This window comes from Daucus carota, chromosome 5 (genome assembly GCF_001625215.2).
Source record: "Daucus carota subsp. sativus chromosome 5, DH1 v3.0, whole genome shotgun sequence".
NCBI lineage: Eukaryota > Viridiplantae > Streptophyta > Magnoliopsida > Apiales > Apiaceae > Daucus > Daucus carota.
The window spans coordinates 9165890-9184291 of NC_030385.2; the positions used below are offsets into that span (position 1 = coordinate 9165890).

At 36.6% G+C, this 18402-nt stretch overlaps 2 protein-coding genes across 9 annotated transcripts; one reads left to right on the plus strand and one right to left on the minus strand.

Moving 5' to 3' along the window:
- Positions 1 to 211: 211 nt before the first annotated feature.
- LOC108223153 (ATPase family AAA domain-containing protein At1g05910) lies at positions 212 to 11065 on the plus strand. The gene is made up of 11 exons (XM_017397268.2): positions 212 to 377; positions 1161 to 1420; positions 2067 to 2168; positions 2501 to 4336; positions 4417 to 4605; positions 4798 to 4940; positions 6583 to 6828; positions 8528 to 8714; positions 9252 to 9317; positions 9401 to 9650; positions 10530 to 11065. Exons 2-11 carry the CDS (start codon positions 1208 to 1210, stop codon positions 10922 to 10924), a joined length of 3627 nt encoding a protein of 1208 aa, XP_017252757.1. The 5' UTR covers positions 212 to 377; positions 1161 to 1207; the 3' UTR covers positions 10925 to 11065.
- A 1746-nt stretch (positions 11066 to 12811) lies between these two features.
- On the minus strand, positions 12812 to 18070 carry LOC108223627 (pentatricopeptide repeat-containing protein At3g22150, chloroplastic). 8 transcript variants are annotated; one of them, XM_064094312.1, is made up of 4 exons: positions 14960 to 18070; positions 14404 to 14529; positions 13389 to 13440; positions 12812 to 13251 (listed from the first exon to the last, which is right to left on the minus strand). In XM_064094312.1, the coding sequence occupies exon 1, from the start codon at positions 17899 to 17901 to the stop codon at positions 15463 to 15465; it is 2439 nt and encodes an 812-aa protein (XP_063950382.1). In that variant the 5' UTR covers positions 17902 to 18070; the 3' UTR covers positions 12812 to 13251; positions 13389 to 13440; positions 14404 to 14529; positions 14960 to 15462. The 8 variants fall into 8 exon arrangements, with proteins under 8 accessions (XP_063950382.1, XP_063950381.1, XP_063950383.1 ...); XM_064094311.1 differs by having other exon boundaries at positions 12812 to 13287; XM_064094313.1 differs by lacking the exon at positions 13389 to 13440.
- Between the last annotated feature and the right edge of the window lie 332 nt (positions 18071 to 18402).

Below are 18402 nucleotides of genomic sequence, written 5' to 3' on the forward strand. Positions count from 1 at the left end.
ATTTCTAACACTAATAAATACCGCACAAATATGCAATTTTATTTTAAGTCATTGAATCTTTATTTTCTATCGGGAGCAGAAATTCATGTTCATTTTATGCGTGTGTGAAATAATACCGGGTGGGGGTGCGGGCATATCCGTATAAATGTGATAACCGCGAAAATAGAAAGAAAAAAGATATTTAGGGTAAAAATCGAAAGTTTTAAACTCCATAAAACTGTGGTCAAAGCCCTAACTCTCAGAGAGACTGGGAGAAAGAGGGCTTTACTCGTGTAAATTCTCTTCTGTATGCATCAACAACAACAAATTACAAGACAAAAGTAAGAGAATCGAGGAATTTGAAGAAGAAGAGATTAGGGCACACTTCACTCTACTCTGTACTCTCTCTCTCTCTCTCTCTCTCTATCTCTCTGTTTTTATGTTCCTTTTTATTTGATTTGATCTTTAATTCTTATATTTATTCATATATATGAACCGCATTCTGGCCATTTTTTGTATGCGTGTGTAATTGATTTGTGTTCATATGTGTGTGTGTGGTGCTCAATTGTATTTTGTATTTGTAAACTGGTTTGTGAATTGATTTTTTTCTTCCCTGAGTGTTGTAAGCTCAATTCAATTGATGCATTTGTTAATTTTTTTTGTGGTATGATTCTGTACACTTATATATCAGGTAATTGGTAGAAATTGGGTATGTATATTAAAAGTTGCCAGCAACTACTAATTTCTTTTGTGTTTGGTAGAAGAATCATTTGAATTCGATGAAATGCTTAACTATCCATTTAGTGATTGATATAAATTAGGCTGTCATAGTGTCTGTTATCTGTTTGTTGTATTTGTTACATTTGTATCTGTTTGTGCTGATAGATAAATTAAGTCGTCAAAGCACCTATGGGATTTATTTCACACAGGATTTGTGGTTTTGTAAATATTATTTTTGATTATAGTTGCTATTTTTGAAGGTGGAGGTTGTTTATTTTATGGTTTTTGGGCAGATAAACCGGATACTGTTAATATATGTCAAAATAAATTATTTCCTTGTGGATGTTGTTGCTCTCTCTCTCTCTCTCTCCCCCTGTAATTTTGTTGCAATGTAGATTTTTAGTTTTATTTCCGCTGAATACATATCCTACATGACCTGCTTGAGTCTGAATGATATGTAGGTTTCCTGTGCATGATAAGACATAATTAGCAAGCTCGGTGACTGCCAATGTATTCAAAAGAGTCTGGTCAAGGTGATGGGCCAGTGCGCACAAGTGATAGAATACGTAGAAGTCCAAAACAATATAGCCGTTTCGCTAATTTCTATACAACACATAAAAAACATGCTAAGCGAAAGAAGACTAGAACGAGGACTGCGGCTTCTCAAATTGCAAAAATCATTGCTTCTGGGAATAGATCTGGGGTGGCTTTATCAGCAAATGTATGTCTATCTCTTGTTTCCTCTTCAAAACATTAGCTCATATGGGTTGTATATCAATTGATATTAATTTCCTAATTCTTTCTATAATATTCCATGGAGACATGGAAGACATTGCTGATGTCTATTGTCATTGGCTTCATATAGTGGTATAATCTCTAGGGTCTAAATATGAAGCTAATGTAGACATTAAGAGCATGCAACATGTGTATCTACTTCTTTGAAAGTAGCATTTTTTGCAAGTCTGTTGAAAAAGTATTTTTTTTGTTCTCTCATTACATACAGGAGTGTTGTTGAGACACAAGGCAGAATCATTAAATTTTTTTAGTCTTGTAGGAATTTCCTATTCAATTTTGTATTAAGATCTGGATAACACATGCATACTGTAGCAGCATGACTACTCTATGATGCATTGTATTACTTGTTATGCATATTTTCTTCCATTTGATGGCTTTCCCTTGTAGCAATATAACCATTCTTAGACCTAAACACCACATATTGGGTGATATTCTATCATGATGTAATCTCTGTACAATTCTTGTTAAGTGATTTTTGACGTGGTGTTATATCTGTAGAAGTAGTCAGATGCTGATGCTTATCCTAAAAATGATAATTAACTTTTTAAAACTATCCTCCTTATCTATTTCAGTCAGTTGCAACCAATCTTCGTCGTTCTACAAGAAAAAGGAGGATGACTGTTAATCTAGAAGACTACACTGATAGTTCTGGAACGGAGGATAATGATATGATGGTGAGATTATATCCTCTTGCAAGCATATAATATAAGTATGGTAATATGTCTCCATTGCTATTCTGGATTACATAAAAATAGTGGTTATATGCTGTGCTCTTTCATGCTTGAGGTTTCTCTTCTTGCAAGGCGTGGAACCCATGTTTTGTGGTTGGTTTTTAAGCACCATTGATGCAATTGTGCATACTAATTTCTGTATTGTAGTTTTATTTATGCATAGATCAGGCCTGGTCTTGTATTACCATTAAATTCAGGTATCAGGGTTGTTACAGCATCACGAGTGGTGATCATAATGTTCGGGGCACTAATTTTTCTTGATGATGTTTCTTCAGACTCCCAGTTTTGGAAGGTCGAGGAGCCGGAGCAATAATAGGGCAAATCAGGATCAGTCATTGCCTCGCCGTGAACCTCGTCGTGCAGGACTAAGACCTCGACGTGGAAGACCAGCTCCTAGAGAACAGGTAAATTTAGAATTTGTTGATGATGAAGAAGTTTCTTCAGAGGAGGAAAAGGTCAGCCAAGATGGGGAAGAAAACAGGAATTCGGAGGATAATGATGTTGATGACGGTGAGGATGAGGTTGATGGAGATGGTGACCGCGAAGATGAGGGCGAGGGCGAGGGCGAGGGTGAGGGTGAAGATGATGATGAAGGTGATGAAGGTGAGGAAGATGGTGATGATGAAGAGGGTGAAGAAGAGCAGGAAGGCAGGAGAAGATATGACCTTCGCAACAGGGCAGAAGTACGCAGGCATTTAGAGGAGAGTAAACAAAGGCCAAGATCACCTCGAAGAGTTCTGCAGCAAGGAATGGGGACTAAAGTTAGCAGGGATGCGAGGAGAGGTGGATCCAGAGTTCATAAACGTCATCGCTCAACCCGAGCTGAAGATTCAGATGACTCCCTTCTCGTGGATGAGTTGGATCAAGGTCCTTCCATGCCCTGGGGAAGAGGTGGAAGCAGGGCTGGGCCACCTTGGCTTTTGGGGGGACTAGACATGCACGGGACATCTGCTTGGGGTTTAAATGCTGCTGCATCTGGTTGGAGTCATCAGAATGATGCTATTTCTAATTTAACGTCTGGGATTCAAACAGCTGGACCTAGTTCCAAGGGAGGAGCTGATATTCAACCATTACAAATTGATGAAAGTATAAGTTTTGATGACATAGGTGGCCTTTCTGAGTATATTGATGCTTTGAAAGAAATGGTTTTCTTTCCGCTGTTGTATCCAGATTTTTTTGCGAATTACCACATAACCCCCCCAAGAGGAGTCCTGCTTTGTGGCCCCCCTGGTACAGGAAAAACACTAATCGCAAGAGCATTGGCATGTGCTGCTTCAAAAGCAGGGCAGAAGGTTAGCTTTTATATGCGGAAAGGTGCTGATGTGCTTAGCAAATGGGTTGGTGAGGCTGAAAGACAATTGAAGCTACTATTCGAGGAAGCTCAAAGAAATCAACCTTCTATTATCTTTTTTGATGAGATAGATGGACTAGCTCCAGTGAGATCTAGCAAGCAAGAGCAAATTCACAATTCCATTGTGTCAACCCTGCTTGCCTTGATGGATGGTCTTGACTCTCGAGGACAGGTTGTTTTGATTGGAGCAACCAACAGGATTGATGCCATTGATGGTGCCTTGAGGCGCCCGGGTAGGTTTGATCGCGAATTCAATTTTCAACTGCCTGGTTGTGATGCACGTGCTGAAATACTAGACATTCACACTCGGAAATGGAAACAGCCTCCTTCAAATGAGCTTAAGTTGGAGCTTGCAGCTAGTTGTGTAGGATATTGTGGTGCTGATCTAAAGGCTTTGTGTACTGAAGCTGCCATTCGTGCGTTTCGTGAAAAATATCCCCAAGTTTATACAAGCGATGACAAATTTGTGATAGACGTTGATTCAGTGGAGGTGGAAAAATTTCACTTCATCGAAGCCATGTCAACAATTACTCCTGCTGCTCACAGAGGTTCAATAGTGCAGTCTCGCCCTTTATCATCAGTTGTTGCCCCATGTCTACAGAGACATTTCCAGAAAATCATGAGTACCATATCAGACATTTTTCCAGTCGTATCGAGTTCTGCAGAACTAAACAAACTGTCTAAGCTCTCATACGGTTCTGGTGTTCCTCTTGTATACAGACCTAGGCTTATGCTATGTGGTGGTGACGGTGTTGGGCTGGTACGGTTTTGCGGAATTTAAGCTATTTATTATGCTAACTGGATTTGGCAACTAAAATTTCAACCTCCTGGATTTTTCAGGATCATCTGGGACCAGCAATTTTGCATGAGTTAGAGAAATTTCCTGTCCATTCTCTTGGTCTTCCATCGTTACTTTCTGACCCTAGTGCTAAGACACCAGAGGAGGCATTAGTGCACATATTTGGCGAAGCAAGGAGAACTACCCCGTCAATACTTTATTTACCTCAATTCCATCTTTGGGTGCAGAATGTGAGTCACCCTTTTAAGATTTGTAGTTTCTCTTCCATTGAATGTCATTATATCTTTTTTTTTTTTTGCTAAAAAACATCTAATGTCGTTAAATCTTAATGCAGTGAACAGTCTCGGATTTTCATATTTTTAGTCACTGCAAAGTTTATTGAGTGCATCTCATATATTCCTTCTATATATTTGTACTGTCAGGCACATGAGCAACTTAAGGCTGTCCTGTGGACACTTCTGGAGGAACTGCCATCCGATTTTCCAATCTTATTACTAGGAACCTGTTCACTTCCACTTGATGAATTAGATTCGGATCATTTCTCAGTATTTCCGCCACATAATGTGTATGTTTTACCTAATCCGACTCGTCTATTAATTGCTTGAATTTGGTGCTGTGTAGCTTTTTCCTGCATTATATATAATTTTTAAGACATATTTATATAAAAAATTGAACATATTCTTAATTGAACTTTGTGAAGTTGATCTGTGACTGCGTTCTTCCTATGCATGGACTTGAGCCTTAACTTCTTAACGTAGCTGCATGTAGCTATGAGTTTATTATGTCTGTGCATGCATATCAGCATATCAGATTTAGTTAAGGTTGTATTGTACATCTAGTCCTCCTTCCTGTTATTAATTGCTATATACTTGCTACTGCAATCACAGTAAAGCATTACCTGCTTATACTTCAATCTTTATAGATGGATAACTGAGCTGACTATCAACATCAAGGGAGGCATTTCCAATTTGGGTTCAGTGACCTTGATCCTCTTTTTTTCAGTTACAAGCAGTGTTTGGTCAAATTACTACTACTTTTACAACTTTTGAGAAATATAAATTTTTAAATTATGTAACATTGATGTTCACATATTATAAAAAAGTCATAATGTTAATTTGGTTTGCCAATTATTATTTATATTTTTTGAGCTTAAACTTGTAACATTATTTTACCCAAAACATGTCAACTTTTTGGGAGAAAACTGCTCCATGCTGCACTTTCCCCAACTGCTGTTTGGGGGTAGCAATGACAGATTGGCCCATGCTATCTTCTTTCTGTTTCAGAAGTTTTTATGCAGAAGAGCCAGCTTCAGTGTATGATGAATCTTGAATTTACCTTGCAAATTTTACTCTAAAATTCTAGAATTACCTGTCCATTTAGGCACTGATCGATCTATTCTTTTTACCTGTTACTAATGGCTTTTCTTTTGGAGTACTGTTATTCTTATAATATTTAGATCTTTAGGTTCTCCTTTTGGAGTACTAAACCATCTTTTCTCATTTTGAATATCTGCGTGGTATTTGACTCTTTGTACAATAAGGCTGCATTCTTAGGAAATTAAATGTCCTTTCAGCTCTCAAAATTTTACTTGGCACAGATGTATTCTGAACAATTTCCTTCTTCCTATATAAAGGGGAAAGCACACATTTTTTGAAGTTATCCAGCAATTTAATGGCAAACAATCAAAATATTGTAGAGACTATAAAACTACCTGTCATATGCGAAGATAGGTTGTTACTAGCAGGGGTAAACTATTATTTTAATCTTAACTTGTAAAACCCATGACAAGGTTCATATATTGGGTCCATATAGCTGTCACAGACTCACAGTTACAACATAGCTTGGCCGTGCAAAACACTGAGTTTGGTACTCTGTGTCGTTATTAATTTCAGTTAGTGTTGCCACTTAATTATTGTTAAGTTCTATTACTCTATCAAGTAGCTTTGGTAAGCACAAGCATGGTATTTCCTTAGGCTTATGCTTGCTAGCAGCTAATCAGTTGTTACTAGTACTTGTCTACCTGTTGTTATTATGCATCGGGTGGATTTGTCATACAGAATTCATTCAAAGCTTTCATTTGTTTGCTAATGAATTTATGTATCTTTTGCCTTAGCGACCTTTTTTTTCTTAAAAAGTGCCCGGACCTATTACAGTAGTTTCACTCTCTAGACCAAGAATTTTGATTTCAACTTGTGTACATTAAACAGCCATGTCGTGCACGTACCAACAGATGAGGACAGGTCTTTGTTCTTTGATCGTTTGATTCAAGCAGCGTTGTCAATATCAAATGATAGCAAAACAAAGAATTCTCGAAAACCAGATTCCTTGCCTGAACTACCCAAGGCACCAAAGGTGGACACTGGCCCCAAGATCTCTGAGTTAAAAGTTAAGGCTGAAACTGAAGGACATGCCCTTCGCCGGCTGCGGATGTGCCTCCGGGATATTTGCAATAGGTGAGCTTATTATGACTTCCCATTTTTTCTAATAATATGTTGTCTATTATTGAGCATTTATCCCTGGTATGAGTTTAGTATTACACAATCATGCAAAATTTGCTGCAATGTGGTATTAATTATTATAATGAGTTTTCACATAATTTTCCTGCACACAGTGGTATCGATATTGGAATTGGACATCTTCATATTCAAGATTAATGTGTGTACCAGATAATCACATGATATTCTGCTTGGTTATTAGATGGGCACTACAATTTAAGATTCTAATATTCCTAATTTATGTATTCATTGCAGGCAATAGTAGTGGTACAACCTTACAGATATGGAAATAATACAACATGCATTTGAATTTTTTCTTGTTTGAATTGATTGGAACTTCTGATTAAAAATAGTTTGGGTAAAGGCATGCAAGGCTAGGGTATCAGACATAAATAAGCAAAGGAGAAAAAGAGAAGCACATAAAATTTCCAACTTAATACTCCCTGAAGAGCCTCCTAACCAAGACTGAGATTAAGGACTTCATGCAACTCTAATACTCCCTCCGTCCTTCTCATTTCTTTACATATGAGTTGGGCACTGAGGTTAAGAAAAGTGTTTAAAGTTTGTATAAAGTAGCGTGGAAGAGAAAGAAAAGTGAGCAAGTGGTAGGACCAATCAAAATTTAATTGATAGATTTGAACAAGTGGATGAAAGCAGTGGTATGATTAATTTTTTATATAATAAAAATTTACTATTTTTGTAAAGTTTTGTAATATAAAGAATTGAGAGGGACATCCAGAAAAGGGAAGTGTAAAGAATGGGTTGGGACGGAGGGAGTATTATTATTATACAATTGTTATTCGGGAAAATTAATTCAATAGTCCCTGAAGCTGTTTGTTGTCTAGGTGCCTATCCTATTTTAATCATTAATAAGATCCTTAAACATTTGAACTTTTCTGATTAACATTTTGACTAACAGGCGTTAGTCAAGGTTTATGTGGCAAATGGAAAAAATTTTAATTGAAACATTAATACCTGATGTGTAACCTTATGTGACAAAGAAGTCACATGTTTCTCACATGATATCAATACTAACATTACAACACACACACACACACACATTACACACAATTAGAATCTAGGGTTCATGTATTATCTTACACAATTACAATTAGGGATGAAGGGATGGAAATGAAATCCTTGCAAGTGAACTTTCCGCCGTGATGAATCCGTATGTTCACATGGTTAATCCCATCTGCCCACATACATGCAGTTAATTATACTATCTAATACAGAGAAATGCATGTGTGTATATTGTATGTATGTATATACCTCATATGATGGAAGGGATTTTGTTTAATCGAATTAATTTGATGGAAGAATGAAAATCCTAATTTCCAAAGAACCCTAATTTCACCCGCACGCCACATAAGATTACAAGTTAGATATTCATGTTTTAATTTTAATTTTTTTTTTTCATTTACCACATATGCATTGACTAACATATGTTAGTCGACTTTTAACGGAAGGATGCGAACTAGAAAATTTTGAATATTTAAGGATCGCATTATTGGTACAAGTAGGATAGAGACCTAGATAATAAAAGGCCTATAGTTCAGGGACTAGTCAATAAATTTTCTCTTGTTATTATACTTATCCGCAGAAGACTTGCTACCCAACACATAATTATCATGATATTTTTGCTTCTGCTGTGTAGGATCTTGTATGACAAGCGATTCAGTGCTTTTCATTATCCAGTCTCAGACGAGGATGCACCAAATTATCGCTCAATAATTCAGAACCCCATGGACATGTCATCTCTGTTGCAGCATGTCGATAGTGGGAAATACATCACCTGCAAAGCTTTTTTGGAGGATTTTGACCTTATTTTGATCAATGCAAAGGTGTGTGTGTAGTGTGTATGTATTTTGGTGATTGTGCTTGCAGGTCGTTAGTGGTGCTCTTTGTGCAGTATCATATTGACATATCATGTATATACTAGAAACTGGAGTACTTTTTGTCAGTTCTTGGTATCTTCATTTCCTTAAAAGCACTTCTGTTATTTAGATAAGAAAATTGATATGCGCCAGATTAATTTTAGCATGCGGATATTACAAAACATTTATATTTTATCGACAAACTTTTATAAAGGAACATTGGGGCAATTTAATCTGCACAGAAAGGTTACTATTTATTTAAACCCTTATATGTAGTGCTAGAGAAAGGCCACGCCTTCCTTTTTTTGCAATAAAATGTTTGTTTTCTCTAAGAGAATATTAGACATTTTAATGCAGCAGTTAATTACGTGAGTAATAACCTAAGACAGATATAGTTACTGTACTTCATTTTGTAACTTCTGTGAACAATCGAAGGCACTTGTAATATAGCTTCTACTGAGATATTCCTTTTGTGCATCATCTGGAATCTTGTCTTGCGCGCAGAAATATAATGGAGATGATTACAATGGAGCTAGAATTGTCAGTAGAGCTTGCGAGCTTCGGGATACAGTACGTTCATGCTATAAACTGTTTTCCTCCTAAAAATTTGGAACTATTTTGTATAAAGATTTTTGTGGCCATGCTTTTTTCAGGTGCATGGAATGTTGTCACAAGTGGACCCTGCATTGGCTGCCTTTTGTGAGAAAATTGCTGCAGAAGGCGGTCCAGTTTCCTTGCCTGATGACTTGGGGGACTCTTTAATCTATCAAGCTCCTGTCGTTCAGATGGCAACTATGACTAGAGCAAGTGCCCGTCTTCGTAATGTCCAGCCAGAGGTTAATCTGGATCAGAGCTATGAAGCCCTGAAACGAACAAAGAAAACTTCTGATGTTGCACCAACAGGTATTACTCCCAGGCTGCTCATTTTTTTCTCACTCGCGCTTCTTGTTGATTACGATTTCAAACCCCTGATTTTTCATAAGAGCGAGGGGGATACCATTAGACTAACTGCTTGTTGCACATAATCAGTACTTCTGTTCTATAGCATCAAAAGCTACCTATTGGGTCATCAGTCATCAACTGATTTATTCTACCCCATAATAGGTTTGGCATGGCTATCTTGCTCTATTACCTGAATATGTATGTAGTTGAAGCGAATGGGGCAAAAAGTAACTATATATTTACTGAAACTTTCTTCTAGAAATAATGTCACTCTGACTAGCATCTCAATGTGTTAAAACTAAAAAGATTGCGCCTTACTGATTATTGCCACACAAAAGATTGTCTTGGCCTATTATTAGTAATTATGTGAGTTTTAAAATTGCTTGGTCATCTTAGTGCTTGTTTAGGTTACAATAACAATGTGTTAAACAATAAAAAGATTTCTTGAGCAAACTTGATTGAAAATTTGACATTTATCTTTTTCTGTTTGAAAATCACACCTAAAATTTAGTCTGTGGCACAAAATTGAGTTTCATTTGTGGTCTGCCAATGTTGTAAAATAGTCAACTGTATTTAGTTAGGTAAATGTGTAATCAGTATTTAGTTGCTTATCTTGTGAGTGATTGTTCATTTTGGTAGTTTTTGTTTGATCTTTGTTCATTGTGGACTATTGGTTCATAATAAGGCTGATAGTTGATATATATTGTCACTGGAGAATATGATTTCTTGGGATGTGAATCTCTATGCCACTGAGATTGGAACTGAAATTGACTAGCTGTAATCATACCCTAGTTCTTTTTGATATTAACTTTGATATGTGGAACTTATATTGGATGACAGTTGAAACTGGAGAAGAGAATTTAGTCCCCCAGGAATCGGTGCATTTAAAATCCCAAGAACCTGAAATTGTTGATTTAAACCAAAGAGTAGAGAGCCCGGATGCTGACAGTAATCGGATGGAAGCACCTCGTGAAGCATGTGAATCCAGATCTCCTGATATTACCATGTTTGAAGCTGAGGATACCAGCAAAATAGAGGATACCAGCAAAATAGAGTCCCTTAAGCAGCGTTTGGTGGAGCATAGTGCAGATTATGGCATTCCGCAGCTTGAAAGGCTCTATGCTCGGGTTATAAAAGGTGTCTTTGACGCTAAAACTGGTAAAAGTAAAGATGTTATTAAGGAATCAATTCTGAGCTATTTGTTCAAGTTTGTTGAGGACAAAGCAAATTTTTGATATGACAACAATTTTAGTCCTGATAGGAATTTATCTAAATTATAAACGTTGAATCTGGTGGTCAAATCATTCAATTTGTACATCTGTACCTGACCAACTGATCGGAAGTCATTACAAATATGGAGAACTTTTTTCATCTTAGTGTAGAATAGAGATGAATTATAAGATTGATAATTCGAATATTTAATCTTACCCAACGGCAGATAATTATTCACAACCAACAAGATGGAATTCATATTATTAAATACCTTAGCCTATTGGATATGACATTGCAAGTTTGCAACTTAATCAAGGGTTGAGGATACGAGAAAAGGGCATCAGAGACACAATTTGAATATACAATGCCCTCACTGTCACTGTCTAGGCCCTCATTGTCACTTCAAGTTGCGTTTTACATTTGAATATACGATGTTTTGAATGTCACTGTTAAGTCCCCCACTATCATATCAAGTTGTGTTTTACATTTTGCAATAAAATGCAACACGAAGTCACGTTTTGGTGTTTTCAATTTTTAAATAAGCAGTAACGTAACACGAAAGTTATGTTTTGATGAATAGAAACGTAACGAAGTTACATTTTAGATATTTATTTACAAAAAAGTATTTGAAATTAAATTGACTGACGTTTAGGGTTGAGGGTTTAGACTCTAAACATCGAGCCTAAACCTAATTAATTCTAGGTTTTAGGGCCGTGAGACCCTAAAGTCTAGGAACAGTATAATGAAGTTGATATTAGAACGTAAATTAACAGTTGTTAACATTTTAGAGTTCACATTTAGATTTTAGAATGATTTATTTATACTTTGAAATTAAATCGGATGACGGTTAGGGTTTAGAATTAAAGGTTTAGGCCTTTAGGCCCTAAATCCTAATTAATTCGACACTTTAGTGTCGTGAACCAAATTAAAAAATTAATTTAAAAACATTGATTATAATTTTTAATATTTTAGAGTTCATATCTGGGTTTTAGAATGATTTGTATATATTTGAAATTAAATTGGTTCAAAAAAAATTAAAAAAAAATAATATTCAAAACGCAACTTAGCTGTATGACACAACCTAAAATTGCGTTCTGACTTTTGAGGAGCCGAAGTTGTGTTTTGACCTAGACACAAGTCGAAATTGCGTTTTTCGGTGAAAGTCAGGGCCATTAGGAGCAATCGTGACATTGAGGACATTTTCCTTCCCAAATGTGACACAAAGGTCCAACACCTCGAGGATACAGGGTGTTTGGCCCTGGTTGTCACAGATCTTAAGAAAATGGCCCCAATGTTGGAGAATCGTTGTCAGCTATTATTTTACAATTCAGAACGCTAGATCGTCTAGCGTTTATCCCTCTTTTTCTTTTTAACACTAGATGATTTAACGTTTTTACATCCTATACCATGTAGCGTCTTACTTTCTGAACACACGATCGTCTTATGTTTTGTATGATTTTTCAAACCAAAACGCAACTATTTTTACTGTTACTAATGATATTTGAAGTCATTTTTTCCAACTATATTATTTTGGACATTACTTCTCAATTTTGTGATATGAGGCATTTTCTCGAGGATAGAATCAATTGCATCTTTTTCCAGTCCATTCTTGTATTGGCTTCACAAAGCCACAGACCATCACGAGAGGAAAAGGATCCCCTGCATCTGTAAGTAGACAATAACCAGCCCGGAACCAACGTTTGTTTCTGTAGCAAAATGAGTTCGACTCGGAGAGAACGCCAATTGGTCCAACAAGACCAAGAGAAGTAAGTTTCAGCAGTTTCATAAGGACTTCCTAACAAGTGTTTTAACTCAACTTTGTTGCTGCTACTGTTTTTACATTGACAATCATTATAGCAAAGATGCTCTGAAAAATATCGACATCACCAATGAGATTGATATAAAAGTCATTTTGTCCGGAGAAGGTTATAGCACTGAAAATTATGCATGAAAATGCTCCAGCAATTATTGAGACAGTGCTCAGTTGTTGCATCCAAACAACTAATTTCAGTTTAGTGATAATCATGTCTGAACTGAAAAGGCTAGTGTCTAGTCTACAACAAAGCACTATTAAACTCAAATGAGTGACTAGCCATATTAAACAAGCAAATCAGCTATTACAGCTTAGAATGTCCCGAAACACAGCTCTTGACTTCGAAAAGAGATTTGAATATATGGGCACAAAGTCCAACATTATCGACCCTCTACCTTTCATGGTAGGTAGGAGCGGGTCGAGACCATATCATCTATTCAGCCATTCATCCGGTGACTTCGCCGTCGCCAAAGCCCCAAGAAGCTGCCTAATCCCAGTCTTGTGATTTCACAGTTGAAGCCAACCCTTGAACTGTGCCTAATATTATTTTGTTTGCAACTTAATCACCAGCTTCTGCACATGATGCTACAATAAACTTATAGATTGGAAAATATTTGTCACTTTATATTTCCACAAGTGTTCAAATATTTTTTTCTAAATTCTCTAGAGCTTACAGAAGCAAAGTATGAGAGTGAAGGTTCTCCGTACACAGGACGGCTAAATGAGCTGCACACAAGTTCAAGACATCAAGCAGCTTCAGCAAAAGAGCAATATGAGCGCTTAAATTTAAAGGAAAGCCTTTTCTTACATGATTAAAATTTGAACTGAATCATAAAGCTAACATGTTCTTATGCCTTCATACAGTAAAGGTGTATATAAATTTGAATCTCTATGCTACAGGAGTTGATTATTTAAAATATCAATCAGCCGATAAGTTCATCAGCAGAAATAAGATCAAGTTCTTGCGGAAATAATTATATATAGTTGTTTGAGAATATAGGTAAAAATAGCCAAACCAAAATTCCAACCGACTACTAAGAGGAACTTGATTCTACGTGATCATGCTTCTTAACAATTCTGAAGCATCATGTGTAGCAAAGATACAAATTTACTAATACATTTACGGGGTGTCGAGGGTTCAAACCTTGTCAAGACAAGGCGGGTGTCTGAGTGTGTTTAATTATCTAAAAGAACTTAGACGTCACTAAAACATCAGAAGTAGCTCGACCCTTGAACCCTTTGATCAGAACAAAGGACTCCATGACTTAAAAACCTCTTCATCTGGAAGCCTAAAAGACTTGAAGTCTTTCTGTCTACAGTCATAAAAGAAGTGTATAAAACTATCTTTTCTAGCACAAAGCAGCCCACCACCCAATGACCCAAATATGAATATACCCATTTTATGTCATTGAAATCAATAAATTTCTGAATCCAAGAGACTCCTCCAGGATTGTTTTCCCAGTGTATACAGACTAATTCCTGATCCTGACCAATGACATATTTTACAAAATTATGACAACTTGGGAGATATGGTAAATATTGTCATTATCTGCTAACCAAGGACAACTTGTTTGATTCATCCAACAATGCATAGCCATTAGCTGTATTTGAAGAACAAATCCATTGATGGAAAGGACTAGGGATATAGATATAGCAAACTTCAAATTTAAACATACAAACCATACTCACAAGTAAATGTCAAGACATCAGGGTCTTCCTCTTATGAACAAAACAAACATCACAGTTTTGTCCAATCGTAACACATTCGCAACATTCCAGCATTTCTTGTCGCTTCCCAGTTCCCCATGCATGATCCTGCAGAAGATTAATAAAATGTGAGTGCAAGTGTGCAGAACCAGGTGGAATTATATTATTAAAACAGTTCCTAATTGACTAGTTCCTACAAGGTCTAGAAAAATGGCTCAAGATCATACAATATAAAAGGACATTTCTACGATGTATAACTTAATCACAATAATGAAAAAGTGAAAGAAAATCTTTTGAAATTATGGTAGCAGCTTTGAAACCAAAAAATGACTACACAACCAACGATCAACAATTAAATTCACTTCAGGATCATATATAGACTCTCAGTTCATATTAGGCTGAAACTAACAAAAGGAAGCATTGATAGAGAAGAAAATGACTAGGAAAGGGAATATAAACTTTTCTTAAGATATTGGTCAAGTAAACAAATTTGACATGCAAAATGACATATGCTAATGCTAAAGTCATAAAAACTAACCCGATGCAAAGAGAGTAGACTTTGACCACTTTATCAACTCATCTTGTTAATGATAGGCCAATTTCAACCCCGCTGTCTTAATCCATCCGGAAGTGATATCAACATTAGTGAATTTTAATCGTTACAGAAGCAAATCACGTGCACATGAGCAGCCCTCCAATCACTCTAACTGAGCATTTAGTCATTATTACGAACCACTCCATGCCTCTATTAATAATGCCAAGATGGCTTCTTGAAACATAATAAACACTATGAGAACTGCCAACTAATTTCAAGCAATGTGATTCCCTGAACATATTAGTTAACCGCACATTGAGCTTTTAAGCATTATATCCACCACACTGCACTGTATCCATAGTGCCAATATGAGTATATGACTGATTGAATCATAATAAGCAATTAGTAAATCAACCACCAATAATTTAGGTCAATTTAATTCTCGAACGCATATTAATATATCATATAAATCATGTATGTTCATTCTTCAGACTCATAAATCCATTCTACAATTCAGTAGAAGGCCTATAGCCTGCATCCTTCATATTTATACCTAATTCTTCCAGCGACGTGTATATACTGTCAGATTGAGGGTGCTTTTGATCTCTAGAAACAAAATAGTTTATGTAACCTGCAACATCGATCCAGCTGCAGCCAACTTCCTTACTCAAACCTTTTTCCTGCATCCCTTCTCTAACTCCATTAACAGACTCCCAGTTTCCTTCTTCTGCATAGATGTTGGAAAGTAGAACATGATAACCTGACATGTTATTCATTTTCTCAATTTCATAAAACTTTTTGGCAACAATTCTACCCAGTTGAAATTCTCCATGAGTTCTGCAGGCTGCAAGCAGCGATCCCCAGATTCCCAAAACATTACCCTCTTCACCTAAATCTGTGACAAACTTGTAGGCTTCAGCAACCCTGCCTACTCTCCCTAACATGTCCGTAATGCAACAGTAGTGTTCAGAGGATGGACGTATACCGTACTCTCTCTCCATGGATTCAAATATTTGAAGACCTTCATTGACCAACCCAGTATAACTGCAGGCAGACAATACTGCAACCATGGTTATTGGATCAGGACTAACATCATGTTCCCTCATTGAGAAAAATAAAATTAGAGCTTTCTCACCCATTCCATGTTGACCATAACCCAATATCATGTTCGTGTATGAAACAGAATTTCTTATAGGCGAATCAGCAAAGACATGTTCAGCATAGTTGATTGATCCTAGTTTAGAGTACATGTCTACTAGAGCAGAGTCCACAAAAACATTGTGGTTCAAGCAGTTGCGCATAGCATATGCATGTAACTGCTTACCAAGAGCCAGACTTCCCAATGGATTGCAGGCAGGAAGAATCGATGCCAAGGTCACTGCATTTGGAGCAACAGTTTGATCAAGCATCCGCCTAAAGACGATGAAAGCCTGCTCGATCAGTCCATTTTGAGTGTTCCCAGCAATCATAGCATTCCATGTGGCTAGATCTCTATCACGTGTGCAGCTTGTTTCGAAGAGTGCTCTTGCATTTTCAACTAATCCAGATTTAGAATACATGTCAATGAGATAACTTTCCATTCCTTCAAATTGAATTTCATGCCTAAGAAGATAGCCATGAGTTTGTTTACCAGCTTCTTGGTTTCTTAAATTTGATGCTGCTGAAAGCAAAGAAGTTATAGTCACATGATCAATCACAAATCCTTGCTTCTGCATCTCATGAACAAGCATCAATCCTTCCTCGTCCAAACCATTTTGCACCAAACTAGAGATCATAGTATTCCAGGAAACATTGTCTCTTTCATGCATAATACTAAATATCTTAAAGGATGTCTCGACAGAATTGCACCTTGAGTACATTACAACAATTGCATTAAATATCATGGTAGATATATCTGATAAATTCTTGATAGAATATGCATGCAACCTTTTAGCAAGACTCAGCTGCTGCAACTGGGAGGCTGCAGTCAGGGCTGAGAGGAATGACACATCATCTACGATAACAACATTATGCTTCTCTGACTTTCCAGAAGCTTCCATAAACAGCTCAAGTGCTTCAACTGGACGATTATTCTGAACATAGCCACTAATCATAGTGTTCCAAACCTCGGTATTCCTCTCCAAACACTGATCAAAAACCTTTCTGGCAGAATCAAGCTCACCAAGCTCAGAATAAACAAAAACCGCAGAACTGACTGCAAACATATCATTGACATACTCAGTACCCATTTTAATAAGCATCCCATAAAGAACATACACATCACAAACCTCCCTTATAGCCGGAAACACATTTACAAAACTTACAACAGTAGGCTTCAATCCCGTTTTCAACAACATAACAAAATGCCGAAACGCTTCCAAAAACCTCTCCCTTTTAACATACCATGAAATAATAATATTCCACGCAACCACATTTTGTTTCTTACGAATCGTATCAAACACATTACACAGCAAAGAATCATACATAGAACTCCCACAACAACTGCAACAAGTGACATACATATTCAACAAAGAATTACAAACAATTCTACTAGGCGGGTGAACGGAACGAGACCGTAAAATATGACAATGTACAGCTCTACCTACCTTAAGCTGTCGAGTTTCAGCACAGGCTTTAAGAGTAGAAGAGTAAGTATAAGAATCAGGCAATAAAGTAGAAGAATTCAGCATTCGGGCATATAACAGTATAGCTTGATCAGACATGTTATTACAAATAAACCCAATAATTATAGTGTTCCAAAGAACTGTAGTTGGGCGTGGAATTTTATCAAACAGTTGGTATGCAACATGGGGTTGGCCTTCTCTGCATAACTGGCTCAGCCGATAACGAACGGTCTTGGTTAGGGTGGTTTTCGGGGTTGGTTGTGATGAATAAGAGGGAGTGTTGGAGTTGGATGTGATTGAAATTGGAAGAGGGAGAGATGAAGATGAAGACATTTTAACCATTTTGTTCCAAATGATCACTTGAAGTTTCTGCTACTGCTAGCATGTGGATAGAATTTTCAGGTGGGAGATTTTGCAGCATTCATTGGGTACTTTTCCAAGGGAGTAAATAAAGTTAAAAAGATATTTGTCCCGCCTAATAAAAAAATTTATTTATATTTTGCATCCACTGATTTGGGCTAAAAATAAAATGTGTAACATAATTTGATAAAATTTAGTTCACATTCACATACTTCTAATCTCGCAGTAGATTGCACCTTTTTCGTCTATTTTGATCTTTACTATCAGTTAAACTTTATTCGCGTGCTGAAGTGTTCTTGAGTAATTTTCAATAATTATCTTTTCAAATTGAATCTTGCGCTGTATATTGTCGATATCCATCATCGAAACCATATAACTGATAATCAAAGAATGATCAATTTAAATTTTAATAATTGGGGATTTTATATTAACTTTTCAATTATTTGCTTTTAAATTTCAATAGTTTCTGATCTTCAAGAACGT

Excerpts from the sequence above, each read along its gene's own strand:
- LOC108223627 (XM_064094313.1), bottom strand. The coding sequence starts at position 17,901 with ATGGTTAAAATGTCTTCATCTTCATCTCTCCCTCTTCCAATTTCAATC.
- LOC108223153 (XM_017397268.2), top strand. The coding sequence starts at position 1,208 with ATGTATTCAAAAGAGTCTGGTCAAGGTGATGGGCCAGTGCGCACAAGT. Across the intron at positions 1,421-2,066 it reads GGGTGGCTTTATCAGCAAAT|TCAGTTGCAACCAATCTTCG; the intron begins GTATGTCTATCT and ends TATCTATTTCAG. Across the intron at positions 8,715-9,251 it reads TTATTTTGATCAATGCAAAG|AAATATAATGGAGATGATTA; the intron begins GTGTGTGTGTAG and ends TCTTGCGCGCAG.